Source organism: Falco naumanni, chromosome 5 (assembly GCF_017639655.2).
Source record: "Falco naumanni isolate bFalNau1 chromosome 5, bFalNau1.pat, whole genome shotgun sequence".
NCBI classification, from domain to species: Eukaryota; Metazoa; Chordata; class Aves; order Falconiformes; family Falconidae; genus Falco; species Falco naumanni.
Genome location: NC_054058.1, coordinates 25,702,112 through 25,718,070, shown reverse-complemented (window position 1 = coordinate 25,718,070; position 15,959 = coordinate 25,702,112). Strand labels below are relative to the sequence as shown.

Below are 15,959 nucleotides of genomic sequence, written 5' to 3'. Positions count from 1 at the left end.
GAAAATGGCATGCAGTACAGATTGAAGGTGTAACAATATAGCCAATGGTATGATACTAAATAAAACTTCCTGGGTTTAGTTCTACACCAGTTGAAGAACTGGTGTTTTTTCCCCCCTGAGTTTCACAGACTCTGGAATGGCTCAATATACGAACAAAGATGTCTTTCATAATAGGGACGCTGTACAGCAGCATGCTATTTGAAGTACTGAGAATTTAATCTTGTTACTAATTTTGGCAAGTATTTCTGCAATATCTGTCATTGTGTTCAACACCTTTATAGTAATACAGTTGTGGAGAGTTTTATTTGTCACATGGATTTACCCTTTGCCAGTAGTGGGGGAATGAAAGGTTGCAAGGGGGAGTGTTTAATGTCTGGTTCACATTTTTTCCCTTCCCTGGTGCATTTATATATCTTTTCATTTTGTTCACACTTGCTTTTTTTATCTCTGTTTGTTATGTTATGTAGTCTTGTACAAATGGCTAGAAGCAGATCTCCATGGCAAGAACTCAGATACTGCAGACAAAACCTCAGGTAAAGAGGGGTTAAGGACAAAACAATCACCAGGCCCTCTCTATCTCTTTATTTTCAGTCTTCTAACTCCCCTTGAATCAAATTAAGGGTCAGAGTTCAAAACCAAAACCAACCCCCCTGGACTTTTCCCACTCTTTTACCTAATTTAAATCAATATCTAGTAAATTAAGTTCTATTTCTTGAAGCTCTCTTGGCAGATGTGCTTCCCCTCTCCAACGAAACGCCACTAGTGGTGTCGGGTATATTGGTGGATATACAATATGCTGGATCTTTGTGTGCTTGATACAGACTGAACAATATCTTGCATGAGACCCTGTTAGAGGGCACTTACCCAGAAATCCAGCTAAGCTTGATTTTGTGGATTTGTGAACAAAGGGTAATGGAAGGTCTAGCTCCACCAATTTCTGCTGCAGAGACCTAAAGGTTCTGACACCTCAAGGAAGCATCTTTTGCAGTCTAGATTTAAATAGCAGTATTAGTGAGGTCCACACAGACATACACCCATTAAAAAAAAAAGCCAAGTCATTTAGATGTATTGATAGGGTACATAGCCTGCTATGGCTTCCCGCTTGAATATGATCCACCAATTCCTTTACATATTGACATGCAAGACGTAGGTTAGACCCTGACCCCTCCCCAGCCACCCCAAAAGTCACAACCATCTTAAAGGCAACGCAGATTTTAGAATTTTGGAATGAAAACTGTTTTGTCTGCCTTGTCCCAGTCCTCCCTTTCATATAATTTCTCTCCTCTGTTGTAAGATTATGAGAATACATAGTCAGAAATAGCACCCTTGAGATAATGTCCTTGAACTCCTACTAGCCTGTCACTGCCACCTTGGTGTCCTGTAAGGCACAGAAGAAGAGCAGCAGAGCACGGTTTCTGCACTAAAAGTAACTGGTTCCTGAACCTGACAATTAACCGCTTTGTTGCTTCCCAGCCAAGCACTATTACTCCTGTTCCCACGTTGTTTTCTCACTCACACCTTGTATATTACTTGCTTCTCGTGCATGGTCATCCAATTATCCAGTAAGCTTAACAAAGTTCAGGCTGCAGGGAGAGAACATAACTGGATGCTCTGAACACTTCTAATTAGAAATAGCCTTCAAAGAGGTTGTTGCCATGAGGTGCAGTACTGTGCATAGTCGTGCTCCCAGTACATTCCTCTAAAGGAATAAAAGATATTTTTATTTCTGTAGTCACAAGCATTCCTGTCTACGTTCCAGAGCTTGGACGGAGCAACAGATAGCTCGCATTCCCTGGACCAGAGGGTGTGGGTGGAGGATGCCTCTGCCTATATGGTACACAGCCTCTATAGCTGTGATAATTAATGAAAACAGGTCTACTTAAACCTTAAGATGGCTAGATTTTTAAATACGGTCACTCATATGAAAGCCATCGTGACTGACAACCTTACTTTGCAACTGTAACTGCATTTTCCTAGTAATTGTATCCTTCATCCAAAACGTAGTTCAGGCTTTTAATAATTTTGAGAAATCTTTTCATTTTGAAATGAAATTAGCATGGTTTTTTCTGGATCAAGCATCCATCAAATCACCATTTGCTTTTAATTTGAAACTAAATGTCCCTTTAAAAATGAGTGCCTTAAAGGGAAAGCACAAGTCATTTAGAAGTACCGTTAGACAGGATGTAGTACCCAATTGAAATGAAACCTGAGTCTGGCATATTTTACCCACAATTTTCGAGAAGTTCTTGAATTATTATTTTTTTAATATCCTGAAAGCAAAGGGATTCAATTCAAAACCAATTTTTTTATTTGCTTCTGAGAGGCAGCTTACCCTATGAAATGTACTGTTTGTATGAACAGGTACCACACATCAAGTACGATGCTTCTGTCTGTATTCATAGTACTGTGATCTGGCCATTAATATTTTAGAATATGGATTCAATTTGCATTTGATACTTGCTTCATTTTTAATGTGCCTTGCTACTCCTGTTCAAGAAGTTAGCGAGCAAGCACTTAAAAGCGCGTAGTAGACTTAATGAAAATTCACTGTTTGCCTAGGATAACAGCTAAATAAATTTTATTTGCCACATGTGACTCAGCAGTTCAGAACTACCAAGGCTGAGAGCTGATAATATCAGGTATCCTTTGGTCCAGATCCCTTCCCTCACGTTTGCCAAGAAGGTTTTGCTCCCTGTGGTTCTTTTCCAGCTGCTTGTCCGTGTGGAGCTGGCCTCACAGTCCACGTCTCTCATCTCATTTTGCTGAGTCGGGGTGTTTCCTGCTAGTTTGGCCAAACGATGACGTTTCACCCTGACACGCAGGCTACTTTCTGTCATATGCTTATACAGTCTCTTTCCTAAATTATGCATCTCCTCTAAAAGCTTTCCCTGCCTGGCTTCACAGGAGGCAGCTTTGTATGGAGGGTGTGATGTCCTTTCAAGCTAATGACCTGTTGATTTACTCCAGTGTGGTTTCTTGGCTCTTCTCTTTTGTCTCATGATCCCTGATTGAGAAAATTGTATTTTCTGTGTGTGTATTTTACCTTTAATTTATTTTTTTAAAAAAACCCCACAGTAGTAAAATACAAACCCTGCAGAGACTCTGCAAAGGTAAGTTATTTGTGCCATTTACTTTTCTGGATAAAATGAATCCATGTTGTCAGCCTACTAGGACATCATTACTGCTGGTTTGGGGAAGCTGGATTTCTCAAAGCAATGTTCGTGCTTCATAAACAAAACTTTTTTAGATGTGTCTGTCGTCTAAACTGCACGAGTATTTGCAGCAGCATGCAAGTTATTGGTCTTTTCCAAAAGCTGATTGAAACCCTGAGTTTATTGGCAAATATGTCTTGTTCTTCTCCACTGGGTCCAGATGCTGCCGGAGTATTGCCCGTCAAAATGGGGGGATCGTTTATAGGGAAAAGGAGATGAAGTATATTCAATAACGAGAACAGCAAAAAAATGAAGGACTTCCCTGCTTTTATATCCCCAGTGATGCAGGTTTTGGTCTAGCTTGGAGATAAGTACAACTTTACCTGATGGGATTAGTCAGTAATTGAGCCACCAAACTAGCAGAGGAGGATATTTTCCCATGGAGAGGCCTTCCAGGACCCCTTCCCAAATCTCTCTGTGCAGTGTGATATGATTCCAGAGCCTGCCAGTGCTGCCCTAACACTGGAGAACAGGTTAAAGGCAAGACAGCACCTAGCACCGTGTACCACCCGCCCGCTCTGCTCCACCACAAGCTTAGGCTGTGCAACAGAACAGACAGGTAAAGCTACAGGGTGTGTAACCCTCCACCTCCGGGTGTATGTGGAAGTTATTTAGGTGAAAGCTGGGCAGTTTGCTGTCCCATTTCATCTGAGCACACAGAGCCACGTTCCCTGAGATGCCATGTCTTTGGTGGGCTAGAAGCAGGGCTCTCCTGAGCTTGCCCAGCACACAGGGCAAAGCCTACCCCAGTGTCTTTGGTGCCTATAAGTGAGCACAGGCAGTAGAAACAGTAAATGACGTGATTAATGTACATTGCTACTGGAGTCCCATTTACAGTTGTGTGCTAATACCAGAAGATGAATCAATTTAGTTGTTGACTGTCATCACTGGGGGCTATTTTTCAGGCACAATGTGTTTTTACAACACTGATACAATATAGAGTGGAAAACTAGTCTCCAATAAACCTGTGAAGGGCTCAGCCGGTGAGCTGCAGAGGTGATAAGTGCCTCTGAACTGCACGAAGTAGCCTATTAGCATCCATCAGGTTACAGTAACATTTTTTTTTTTGTCAGGAAAAAGGAAACCTTTAAAGAAATTGGGACTCCTGCAACCACTTGCTGTTAGTGACAGCAAACTTAATGAAGTCATCCAGGTGCTCTTCAAACTTTCAGTAGAAGCAACCAAACGCATTTAGCATCGAATAGATCTGCCTTTCTGCTCATTCACGGTTGCAATGTAAACTGTGTCAGATGTGAGAAAGATTAAAGATCTAATTAGGAAATAACCTCATGCATATTTACTTGATTATGCAAGCACATTAATTACTGTATGATACTAAGAATTAAAAATGTTGCCAAGTATGTTTAAGTGCATACCTGGAGAGATAATTTTTGCTGGCTTTGTTGGGATTTTTATTTTGTGAAACTTTAGGAATCTGTGGATGACATTATATCTTTATCTCTAAGCTTCTGCAAAGAACTTCTGGATAAAAATAAGAGGTTATTCTGCTGCCATGTTCTGTAATAGAGTAATGGTCTCTGGTTTTGTATACTTCAGTCTGAGCTTTGAAACCAAGCATGCAGAGGATCTTCATAGAGCTTGTGCTCTGGACTGCCACAGCAGCCAGTGGCAAGTCTGGTCCAGTTTGGTAGATGTGATGAGCTGATCAGCTAAACCCAAACCCAGACATGTCTTTAAATTTGATCCAGTTTAGCAGATACCTTGTTTTCTTTATTTCTGTGATGCATACACTTTTGCTGGATTGCTGGTTTGCCTTGAGCAATTTCAGAAGCAGGGTGGATTCCCCTGCCAGAGCTCCTCACATCTTACTGTTTCCATTTATTCTTGCCCCAGGAAATATGGCTGCAGTGTTGCATCATCTCAGATGTTTTCTCCTCCCAAGCACAAAATATCCCTGTACAAGCTTATTTGCTTTTCTCCCCCATGGTTACCCACCAAAGTTAAGCGAGACAGACATAGTGCTAAAAAAAACCACAGTAGTGCTGCAGTGTGTCTAAATCCTGTGTTAAAAATGAGCCATTGTATCAAAATACCCGTATCTTTAAAATCTCAGAGATGTCTTGGGAAGGAAAAGATTTCAAACCCTTTCTCTGAAAGCGTTTGAGAGCAAAGTGCTGTTGGAAGAGCTGGTTAGCTATTCTCCACCAGCCAGCACAGCTGACTCACGCATCTCGAGGAATTTCCACCTGCCTACACATGTCCTCATGGAGGGGAGCTCCTGCATAAGCCTCCACTTCCCCTTCCTGACCAAGCGGGTGGTTGGCGCTGGTGTAAGAAATGCCTGACCTTCACCTCCTCTTCCTCCTCCTGCCCTGTTGTGCAGGTGCCACTGCGATGGCCCTGGCACTGCAGCCCCTGAGAGACAGCACAGGTTCTGCCATCTAGGTTAAAGATGTTTTAAGGGTTTCATATAACAAATGGTTTTCAACCGTCTTAAAAGTTCACCTGGGTAATTTTTACCTCGTGAACTGCCACTGCATGTTTTTTCCCCGTTATCTTGTGTTCCCCACAGTTATTTGCACATCCTGAGCTCTGCCAGGCAAAGACTGAGAAGCTCTGCTTTCAGCTATCAGGTTGTACAGAAATTTCCTTGGGATAATTCACTCTGAGCCAGATGATTGTGTAGACCATACTTCACAAGGAGCAAAGGGCACGTGCCAAATGGCTGTGGCCTCGGAAACCTTCGGGTAACGGCCGAACTGTGAATTTTGCAACACCACTCGGAGGCCGGTAGCTGCACGAAGGCCGAGTTGTCATACAGAACTCAGCAAGCACAAATTATACTCCCCCAGTCCGTGTTGCCTTCAGAGAGGGGTTAGTGGGGTTAGCGAGCTGTAGTTTAACTTCTCTGCAGGAATGGTGAGTTGTCTAGAGCTTGCCAAGCGTTCGAGTATTTTTTCATCCAAAATAACCTCTCATTAAAAACATTAATGAAATGTTCGTTCTGTCTTTAAGTATAAAGAGAAATATTTTTTTCATTTAAAAAAAGAAATTCAATTCTGTTTCAGTAGCATATTTTTAAAAATATCTAGGTAACGCTAAGAAGTCCAAAAGTGAGCTTTTCGGTGCAAAGCAAGGTTTGGTGAAAAGCATTTCACATTGTGAACTTAAGGCTTTCATCACATTCATCTCTCAGGTGAGAAAGGAACAGAACCGGAAAGACCCACCTGTAGTCTTTAAAGCAAGAAACCTGAAATTAGTAACCTGATACCTGAGAAAAGCGTAGTAGATGGTAATATAATTAATAGATTTTAAGAACTTCTTCTTTTGATTAGTGTTGCATACTGTAGAGCGTCCAGTGGTGGAAACTCCATTAACAATATCGCTGTGAAATACACTATTTGTATGCTGATAACTGGATGCATTTCTGCTTGAAGTCTAATTTCAATCTTCCTCTTTGCACTTGCTGGATTCTTTGTGTGGAAGAAGTCTGTCCTTGAAATTTGATGTAGGAAAAATAGATGTTTTATCTTCACACGGCACTTGTGATAATAAAAAAGATCTATAATGAGTCCTTGAATAATTTATGATAGCTGGAAGGTGCTCATACTTTTTATTGACCGTAAGACAGCTTCTAACAAACTTGAGGGCAAGTGTTTTTTCAGCATCTAAGTGAAGCCATCTCTAGATGTTCAAGCTATAGGGGAAGGTAAGGAATTCAATTGATTGCAGGGTCTTTTTATGTAATACTGCAGCAGTAATTTTTCTCTTAACAATAAATTTCCATGCTGTAAATGCTAAGCTGGAAGCTGTGTTGCAACTGTAGTAAGAGATTGTGGGAAGGAGGGTAACGTCAGACTGAATGGGCATCTTTTTTCTTTTTTAAAAGGTAGTATGTCTGTTGGGAGTGAAAATGCCCTTGAGATTTCACACACATACACACACGCACAAAAAAGTGAAATTTAGCTGCTCAGGCCAGCTACCTCTGAAGCCTCACTGCTGTGACAGCTCATTATTTCTTCATTTGTTGCAGGAGAGAATTTTGACCAGAGTCCCTTAAGAAGAACCTTCAAGTCCAAAGTTTTGGCCCATTATCCTCAGAACATCGAGTGGAACCCCTTTGACCAGGATGCTGTCAACATGGTACGTAGAGAAGCTCTCTTCTCAAGCTGTTTCCTGACTTCACCTCTGAAGTAGTTCCTGGGTTGTTTACAACCAGCCCTTGTGATGTGATGAACAAGGTGCTTCTGCTGGGACTAAAAGCATGGACTGAGACCCACTAGGCATGCTGGTTGAAAAGCTGCAGAGGAAGAAGTATTGTGCAAATACAGAATACTCTCAGGCACAACAAAAGTAAAATGCTGCATTTCCCTCATTATTTCTAATTAAGTCTAATGCGTGATGAAACAAGTCTAAGCCCCATCTCAGTGAGTGGGTGAGAAGCGTGTGGTCACCAACGATACATATCAACAGGTAGGAAGGAGGCAAACCAAGGAATTTTCAAGATACTAATAGCCATGTGGAATTTTTGAATACAAAACCTCTTGATGCTGCATATAGCAAGGGAGAGAGGAATCTTTACGCAGAAGCTGGAACTTGCCTAAACCACAGCTTCTGTTTGGTAGTCACTTGTAATGGCATTTCTGCACCAGTGCATCTTCTGTACATCTCTTTGCTCTCAGCTAATTTTGATGTGAGTGTCTATGTGGCTGTCCCATGTGAACAGGGGAGGGAGGAGAAAATTTCTGGAGCAGGGGCAGTGATAATTGAAAGACCGATGATCAACTGGAAATTTTCCTAATGAGTCGATGTTCCAGGGATGTTTCCAAAGTCACCAAAGCACTTGTTAAAACATGTCCTGACAAAGACAACAGATTACTGGTATTTGTGCTTCCCAGTACAGAAAATGCTATTTGTTGTGTAACTTAGAAGTAACCAGATGTTGAAACGGTAACATTATACAGTATTACTGCTTCCAGCTGTTTTCAAAAATGTGTATTGGGTCTAACTCAAAATTGGAAAATTAGGGAACCCATTACCCCCCAGTCTGGTTTAGATGTGTTTTGCATTTGAGGAGGGTTAGGACTACATACTAGCTACTTCAAAACAGAACCAACCTTGTTGTATGGTGCAGGTATGAAGTCAAGAGAATCTCCTGGTCTTCACCCAGGATATGGAGTGACAGGGAACACATAAAACTCACAATAAAATGGCTTTTGCAATGCAAAAGTGCATTTGGAAGTTCCCTGCAATCATGAAGATGTAGAAATCTGTAGTTCATCTCAAGTTCCATTGAATTTTATTGTTTAGCATTGTGCCAAATATTTAAAATGAAAACACAGGAGCTGGAAGTAGTGGTGGCACAGAGAGCTGATACTGTGGCATTCACATGCATAGAAGGGCAGAGGTGAGCCTGCCCACTCCTCCTGCCTGCTGACAGCCGGGGATTTCTGTCCTCTGCTTCCAAACGTGCACTGATGGAGATGGTACAGCGTTTGGGGCAGGTCTCTGCATCACTTTGCTTATACAGAAGGCACAGAGGACTCAGAACAATGCTTCATCAGCACACTTAAGACGGTAATAACTCTGCTACCAAGGCTACTCATGCCTTTTAGCTCTGCCTTTGAAGTGGGGGTGCTCAGAGGAGAAGCAATGAGGGGTGCGCAGCAGGAATAGGGCAGCAAGAGGTTATAGCTGGAATTGCTGCATTATATGTCTCTTACATTACAGCTGAAAATGTCTAGTATTCATGAAATGTGATCATACAGGACAAAAATAGAATACTAAAAACTGCAGGAGACCTATTAAAATAAAATAATTGAACTGAGCTGCATTCAGCTGAAACCATATAGCTGAAGAACACATCTTTCATTTGCAGTGTGTCTTGGAGGGAAAAAAAAAAAAAGCATTTACTAACAGCAGCAGTATTTAATGGTCTTTTAAATCATCTTTTGGAAAACTTCTTTATTGTTTTGATCTGAAACATCATTTAAAGTAATATCCACCTCCGCAGAATCCCTTGAGGCAATTATTGGCCTTTCTGATCTTGCCTTGCTGTATTAGTTCTGCCTATGTGTTTGCTTTATGTGAGCTTCCAGAAGCAATTTTCCTCAGAGAAGAAAATGCATAAATCCTTGAACGTTAACTTGTGAGAACTCTGGCTTTGCTGGATGCCTAAGGAATTTCAATTGCCTTCTGAAACCATCCTGTCACTTTAAAAATAACCCCCTGAAGTCCCAGGCAATCATGCTGCCTACAAGTTGTGTTTTCCCTCTTTTTCAAAATATGTATCAAAATACAGAGTTCTCTTTAATAGGGAAGTATTTCTTCCCCCCACACTGCTTTTTGTGATTATCCCTGCCTAATGTCACATACTATCTTCTGTGGTCATTCTGCAAGTAATATGTTGTACCAAAATTAATTTCTCAGTAGAGAGGAAAGTGCAAGTTTTAGGAAATAAACCTCCTATTTTAGCCCTCTGGTTCATCGAAGCGTATAAATCTTAGCCTGTATTTTTGAAGTCCAAGGTAGCATTGTTCATTTCACATCTTGTACTCAAATGAAAGAATTAAAGGTTCCTCAGGGTAATTTGAAGGAGCAGGCTTTAGTACAAACAAAAGCATCTTTCTTGCCACCCCCTCACCCATGGTGCATTTTGGGTATGGTGCTTGCTGCCATGGCATGTTGTGAACATGAAAAATATCCGGGGGCTTCAAAAGTGAAATAGAGGATCTAATGGAGAGGAGATGAACCAGTGCTAATGGGCAGTGGTCCAGAGGGGACCTTTGGTTCAGAAGTACCTGCAACTGGTGATGGCTGAGGGGAGGAGGGAGGGAGAGACTACAGAGTGTGTGTCTGTGTGTGTGTCCTGCCTCCATGTTTAGGAAAAGATAAAAATACCTCCTACCTATCAGTTCTAGAGATGGGGTATGGATTAGCTGACATCTTTGTCTGTCTTTGTGCAGCTTCCCTTTATTTTCACAAACCATGTTGATTATAAGCCTTATTGCAAGTATGGCTTAATTCCACATTTTTCTGCTGATGGATATGTTTAAAAAAAAGTGCTCTGGAAACCAGAATCTTGTCATTTGAGCAGTACTGTTGGGTAGTATGCTTTTATATAAAGATACAATAAAGGTGAACTGACTGCCGCCTTGCCGTTAGCCAGCCAGCTTCACCAGCAGGCAAAGCTTTCAGACATGTAACGTGTCCCAGGCTGCTCTTCCCCAACACTCTCCTGTGGGGTGTATGACAAACACAGACGAGATGGGAAGTGATTGATGTCTAAGGCACTAAGATGAAAGTTTTCATGCATTAACTGCAAATCTGAAGCTTTCTGTATTGCTGGAAAATGAACACAGACCCTTCCTTTTGATCTTAGTTTCTTAAGTGACTCTTGGTCGCTTTTCCCTGCCTGGGTGCTTTCCCATCTTCCTTCTTTCTCTGCCTTTTCCTGTGTCCTTTTGTAGTTCTAACAACAGTGGCAGTCTCTGTGCCAGGGTGTTGCAGCCAGGGTTTTAAAATGTCAATACTCTGCATATGTGGAACTGTGGCTGAAACTTAACAGATGCGTGTCCCTTTGTGTGTTTATACTCAGTATATAAAGGGTGAGGGAGTAGTAATTAAGACTTGGGAGGAAACGTATGCAAAACAGCCTTCTGAAACTCTCAGCTGGTCTGAATTTCCCTGATGCTTATCCGTTCTTGATTGTACCAGTACATATAATTTGCTTATCTGGGTATTTTTCTGTAAAGTGAAGAAAATATAATCTTTGATAGTGTTGAGATTAAAACCTATAATTTTGGCCTGATTGGATTTGATAAGACTATAGCAACCATTGAAAGCCCACACTCTTGAAATAAGTTTTTATTAAGCAAGCCAGCCAAAAAATGAGGTTAAGACATATTTATTTTGCAGAGTAAATTTAAATAAAGAGTGAAACAAGGATTTTTTTACTATATACTTTATTAGAGAAGCCTTAACCGTGGCACTGCTGTTGATGCCTCAATAAACACTATAAATCTTTTGAATGAAAACGTGGCTGTTGTTCAAAAATGGTTCAAGCTGCAGTTTCATGGTTTACATCAGCAAAGCCCATCAACTGAATTAAATACTTCTACCAACTCCAGGCTTCTTATTTCCCAATACATTACCTTTTAGAGCAACACCTTTAAGAGTTGTCCTAGATAACTTAGGGGCATGCTAGCATGTTGTGAAGTGAGCCTGGACCACTTGCCCAAATCCCAGCTGGGCTGGTAGCAGCTTTATCAGGCTGGCGAATGATTTCTGCAAAGTGCACTGGTGAAGTCCAGGGTAGGGTTTGCCTGAAAATATAGAATTATTTCTCTTGTCCTCTTCCACCATCAGAAGAATTTACTCCTGGTCAAGGTAAGACATTAGGAGATGCACTCAGTCATGTGTAGGTTCATATCCCTTGGGAAAGTGAGCTTCTGATATAGTGTTTTGGAACAGGAGGAGCACTTTGAAGGCTCTCCCTCTCTTCTTTCCTTTTATTTCTTCAGATGGAAGGTACAAAGGAAGCTGTAGTTCTTAATTTACAAACATACTGATTTAGCTAGAACATGAGGAGTTTTATGCTGATGTACATTCAAACAAGTTTTGCTGGATGTTTGTGATTTTGTATTAGATGGATGATAGAATTCCTGAGGAATGCCTGGAAAAATGCCTCGAGTTATCGCTAGGGCTATGTTTCAGAGAAACACACAGTGTAGTAGAATCACTGCAAAGGATTTTGCTGAGTGGTAAATCAAAAACTAGGCTTTCATAGCTTCTGTCTGTTTCCCTTCGTGGACCCCCCTGCCCTCTTCTTCCAATCTAAACTATTTTGTAGCACTTAAGGAAGAAAGTACATGTAATAGCTGTCAGTCAGTTGGGTTTTTTCTTTTAAGAAAATAAGGGAAGATCAAAGAATTTCAAGAAGTCTGTGTAATTTGATCAGTGGTATAAGATGCTTCCTTAGCTCTCTGATTTTAGAGTACGATGGGCACAATACATGTGAATGACAATAAAACTGGATGTTTTTATATGATGCTTAAGTAAATGAGATGCATACTATTCAGTAGTGAAGATAATTTCACAAAGTAATGAAAAGGAGTTGTAATGATTTAATAGATAGCTCATTTTGGAGGCTGTTTTCATTTCTTCAGTCATGTCTACCTCTTCTTTTAAGCAGTGTCAGTCTTAGGCTGTATGCTTTTGGGCTACTTTTCAGGGGAATTATGTTTAAAGATAAATGGCTTGTTATGATGTGGAAAAAAAGAATGTGTCTGTACAGCAAAAGTAGCAAAATAAAATTGTAGCTTAGATAACTATATCTATTTCTTTTCTCTTTTTTTTAGCTATGTATGCCCAAAGGGCTGTCTTTCAGGACACAGGCAGATAACAGAGATCCACAGCTCCATTCGTTCATCATCACCAGAGAAGATGGCTCTCGTACGTACGGGTTTGTGCTCACATTCTATGAGGAGGTCACAAGCAAGCAGATCTGCACAGCCATGCAAACGCTCTACCAGATGCACAACGCAGAGCAATACAGCAGCGTCTGCGCCTCCTCCTCGTGCAGCATGGACTCGCTGGCCAGCAGCATCGACGAGGGCGATGCCACATCCCTCGCCAAGCTCCAGCGGTACAACTCCTACGACATCAGCAGAGACACACTGTACGTCTCCAAATGCATATGCCTCATCACCCCTCTGCCCTTCATGCAAGCCTGCAAGAAGTTCCTGATCCAGCTGTATAAGGCGGTGACCTCCCAGCAGCCACCGCCTCTGCCCCTGGAGAGCTACATCCACAATATCCTCTATGAGGTGCCCCTGCCCCCCCCGGGGAGGTCCTTGAAGTTTTATGGGGTCTACGAGCCCATCATTTGCCAGAGACCTGGGCCCAACGAGCTGCCGCTCTCTGACTACCCACTGCGGGAGGTCTTCGAGCTGCTGGGCCTGGAGAACCTTGTCCAAGTTTTCACCTGTGTTCTTCTGGAGATGCAGATCCTTCTGTACTCACAAGGTGGGCACTCGTCTGACGATGCACATTGGGTCTGTTCCCAGTGGGCAGTTCCTGGGCAGCTGCAGCCACAGGAGCTAATGTAAAGCTGTTGATTTTCAGCAGGTTTGTGAAATCTGAGGATGTAATGAAAAAATGTGAGAGAAATGAGTCTGTCCTACTGGAAACACTAAATAATTGTTTCCTTCAGGCAGTCTTGGTGCTGCTTGTTTAATTATGCATTGTATTTATCACTTGTGACAGCTAGCAATAGAATTCACTTAATTATTATCCTTACATTGCCCTTGATCATGCTGCAAGACAGCATGAAACTAATCCTATCTTCTGCAAAAATGCCAGCAGAAAGTAATACATCTTGCAGAAGACACACTTGATACTTTCTTTTTGAGATTTCAGCAGCATATTGAAGTTTGAAATTTCCTGCCATCTGTATGATCTATATGTTCTGGTTAAAGCACTGAGAGTTTTTTAGCACTTAGAAGCTGAAGTTTTGATGCTGGGTTGGAACTGAGTGGAGTTACAGGGCATCCCTCATAGTCCTGCTTGAGAGATTTGGGAACTCTTCTGACAAGTATGCTGTACTTCTTTTTGAGACACTTAAGACTGCAGTTGGCAAACGCTAGCTACGTTGGCAGGAGCTGCCTGCACAAGGCTGTCCACGTTGAAGTATGCCAGCGAGCTTTTGAAAATCTGGCCTGTACGTTTTCCCTTCTGTTTGTGTCTTCCTGCAACAGTGCAATACTCTGCTACGAGTTTGGGGAATCTTGGCATAGCACTGGGCCTACACCCAGTTTTACACCCCTATTATGTTTCCTACATGATATTGGTTGCTGTGGGTCAGGCCCTGGTGATATTTGGGTACCAAAAGGCATGCGCTGCAAATGTTGCAATGCACCAGAGTGCCCAAACAAGTCAATTTCAGTTTCCTGCTGACTTTCAAAGGGTTGTCCAGACTTTTTGCAAGTTCCTCTACATCTCATTGGATGCCTGTCCGTATTATCTGGGTTCCCCAATGGCTTCTGTGATGCTGACCCTGAATTAGTAAAATGTGCCTTCAGGAAACAGTGGGAGTGATGTGGGGTGGTCTCATCAGATGAGGGTGAACAACATGAAGCCAGGAGGTACACATACCTTTTAACAAAAAGAAGAAAAAGTGCTGAATACCTGGACTTCTGAAGAGATGTGATTCAAGCAACAAACAGCTTGAAATGGAGCGGAGAGGATGGGAAGTTGTCTAAAATGAGTATGGGTAACAAACCTTTAGGCTCCAAAAGTGAATGCTTGGGTTTGTCATAGAAAAGAAAAGGTCAGTAAGTGTGTAATAGTAATAATAATGAATAAATGACTGAGAATGGGGGAAAATGTTCAGGGAGGTGGATGGAGGGTATTTCTTCTGCAAATAACTGAATTCAAAGGATTGCTAGTTCTTTGCAGAGCACTTCTCCACGTGGACTCTGGGGGTTTGCTTTCAAGAGCCCAAAATAAAGGGCTTTATCTGCTCTTGGTTTGAAGTATGAGCAGAAATCCTGCTGTTAGTTTTGATTAGGCTGCTTTTCTCCTCCCTTCTGCTTCTGTGTATGTGTGCTTACTCCCTTCTTCCTCAGTTTGAATCATGCTGCCTTTGCCACTTGACAGCAGGTTCAAGATTAAGCAGCAACACCACTGAAATGCCTCCCATCCCTGCTCATCATTCCCACCCTGGTCCCTGCTTATGAACTCGCTGAAAACTGAGGTTTTTTGGGTTTTGTTGGTTTTTTTTTTTTACCGTAAGCTAGTAGCATTAGGAAAAATCTGCTTGTCAGATTACATCTTGTTAATATTTTGTGCAGATGGAGAGCAACCTGCATATGCATTACTTCTGTAATAGTCCTTGAGACAGATACAAAATATCCACTAAGTAATTATGACTCAGTTTTTAGTGCCACGAGAAGTTAGATAAATAAGTGTTTTTCTTCCAGTTACTGGCTATAATTTAAGGGTTTACTTGTTTGTTTTCAATGTGGTTTGTTTGAGGTTTTTTTTAAGAAAAATGAGATTGTGATAATTAATCGTCTCTGCCCTCCAAAATTCAGATATTTTTTCCCTCTCGCTCTATTATTGGTGAATCTAGGGATGTCCTTGACATGACCTTTACTTTCCTATCTAATGTAGACACAACTTGATGGCACATGGGGAAAAGCATACAGTTGTATTAGGGAAATTCTGTGATTATGTAAATAGCTTCATAATGCTGGTTCCCAGAGGTGAGGAATGTGGAGTGGAGGTCAAGTGCAAAGCCTCATTTTTGGCACATCCTGATAGCTGAGTGCTTGGCTAATTGTGCACTGCAGCTTCTTTTAAATTTAGTCTTGCAATTCCTAAAAGAAAGCAAAGCAGCTCTTTTCCTATTTGAGACAGAACCAGCCTAGCTACTACTGGAAATCTCCTCCCTAAGCTTTGAGATCTGTCAGGGAGAAAAGCTCCCAAGTTCTGTCAAGGCAAAAAGTTTAGAAGTTTTTGGCTTACGTACCTCTTGTTGCGAAGTAATGGAGACGAGAAGATTTTGCAAATGTGTCCTTCCTTTCCTTTCTGCTTTTAAGAGGATGGACTCACTGGACTGTGTTTCCAGTGGCCTGGGCTTGCTGCAGCCTTCCCAAACTCAACAAGAATTTAAAGATGGTCTTGTGATCACAGGGTGCAATTTCAAGCAAAACATTATTCACCCAAAGTCAGAATTCCCAGAAATGTTACAGTACCCAAGAAATGAGAGCACTGGAACAAAAC

The 15,959-nt window shown here is 41.6% G+C and overlaps 1 protein-coding gene across 5 annotated transcripts in view; it reads left to right on the top strand.

Moving 5' to 3' along the window:
* DENND5B (DENN domain containing 5B) overlaps positions 1 to 15,959 on the top strand; it is a 118,950-nt gene that overhangs the window by 48,482 nt on the left and 54,509 nt on the right. For 3 of the 5 annotated variants that reach the window (XM_040595266.1, XM_040595263.1, XM_040595268.1), the window contains exons 2-4: positions 468 to 533; positions 7,207 to 7,316; positions 12,533 to 13,199. In XM_040595266.1, the coding sequence (XP_040451200.1) occupies positions 468 to 533; positions 7,207 to 7,316; positions 12,533 to 13,199 (843 nt within the window). The remainder of the gene's footprint in view (positions 1 to 467; positions 534 to 7,206; positions 7,317 to 12,532; positions 13,200 to 15,959) is intronic. The other 2 variants (XM_040595267.1, XM_040595265.1) reach the window with 1 other exon arrangement.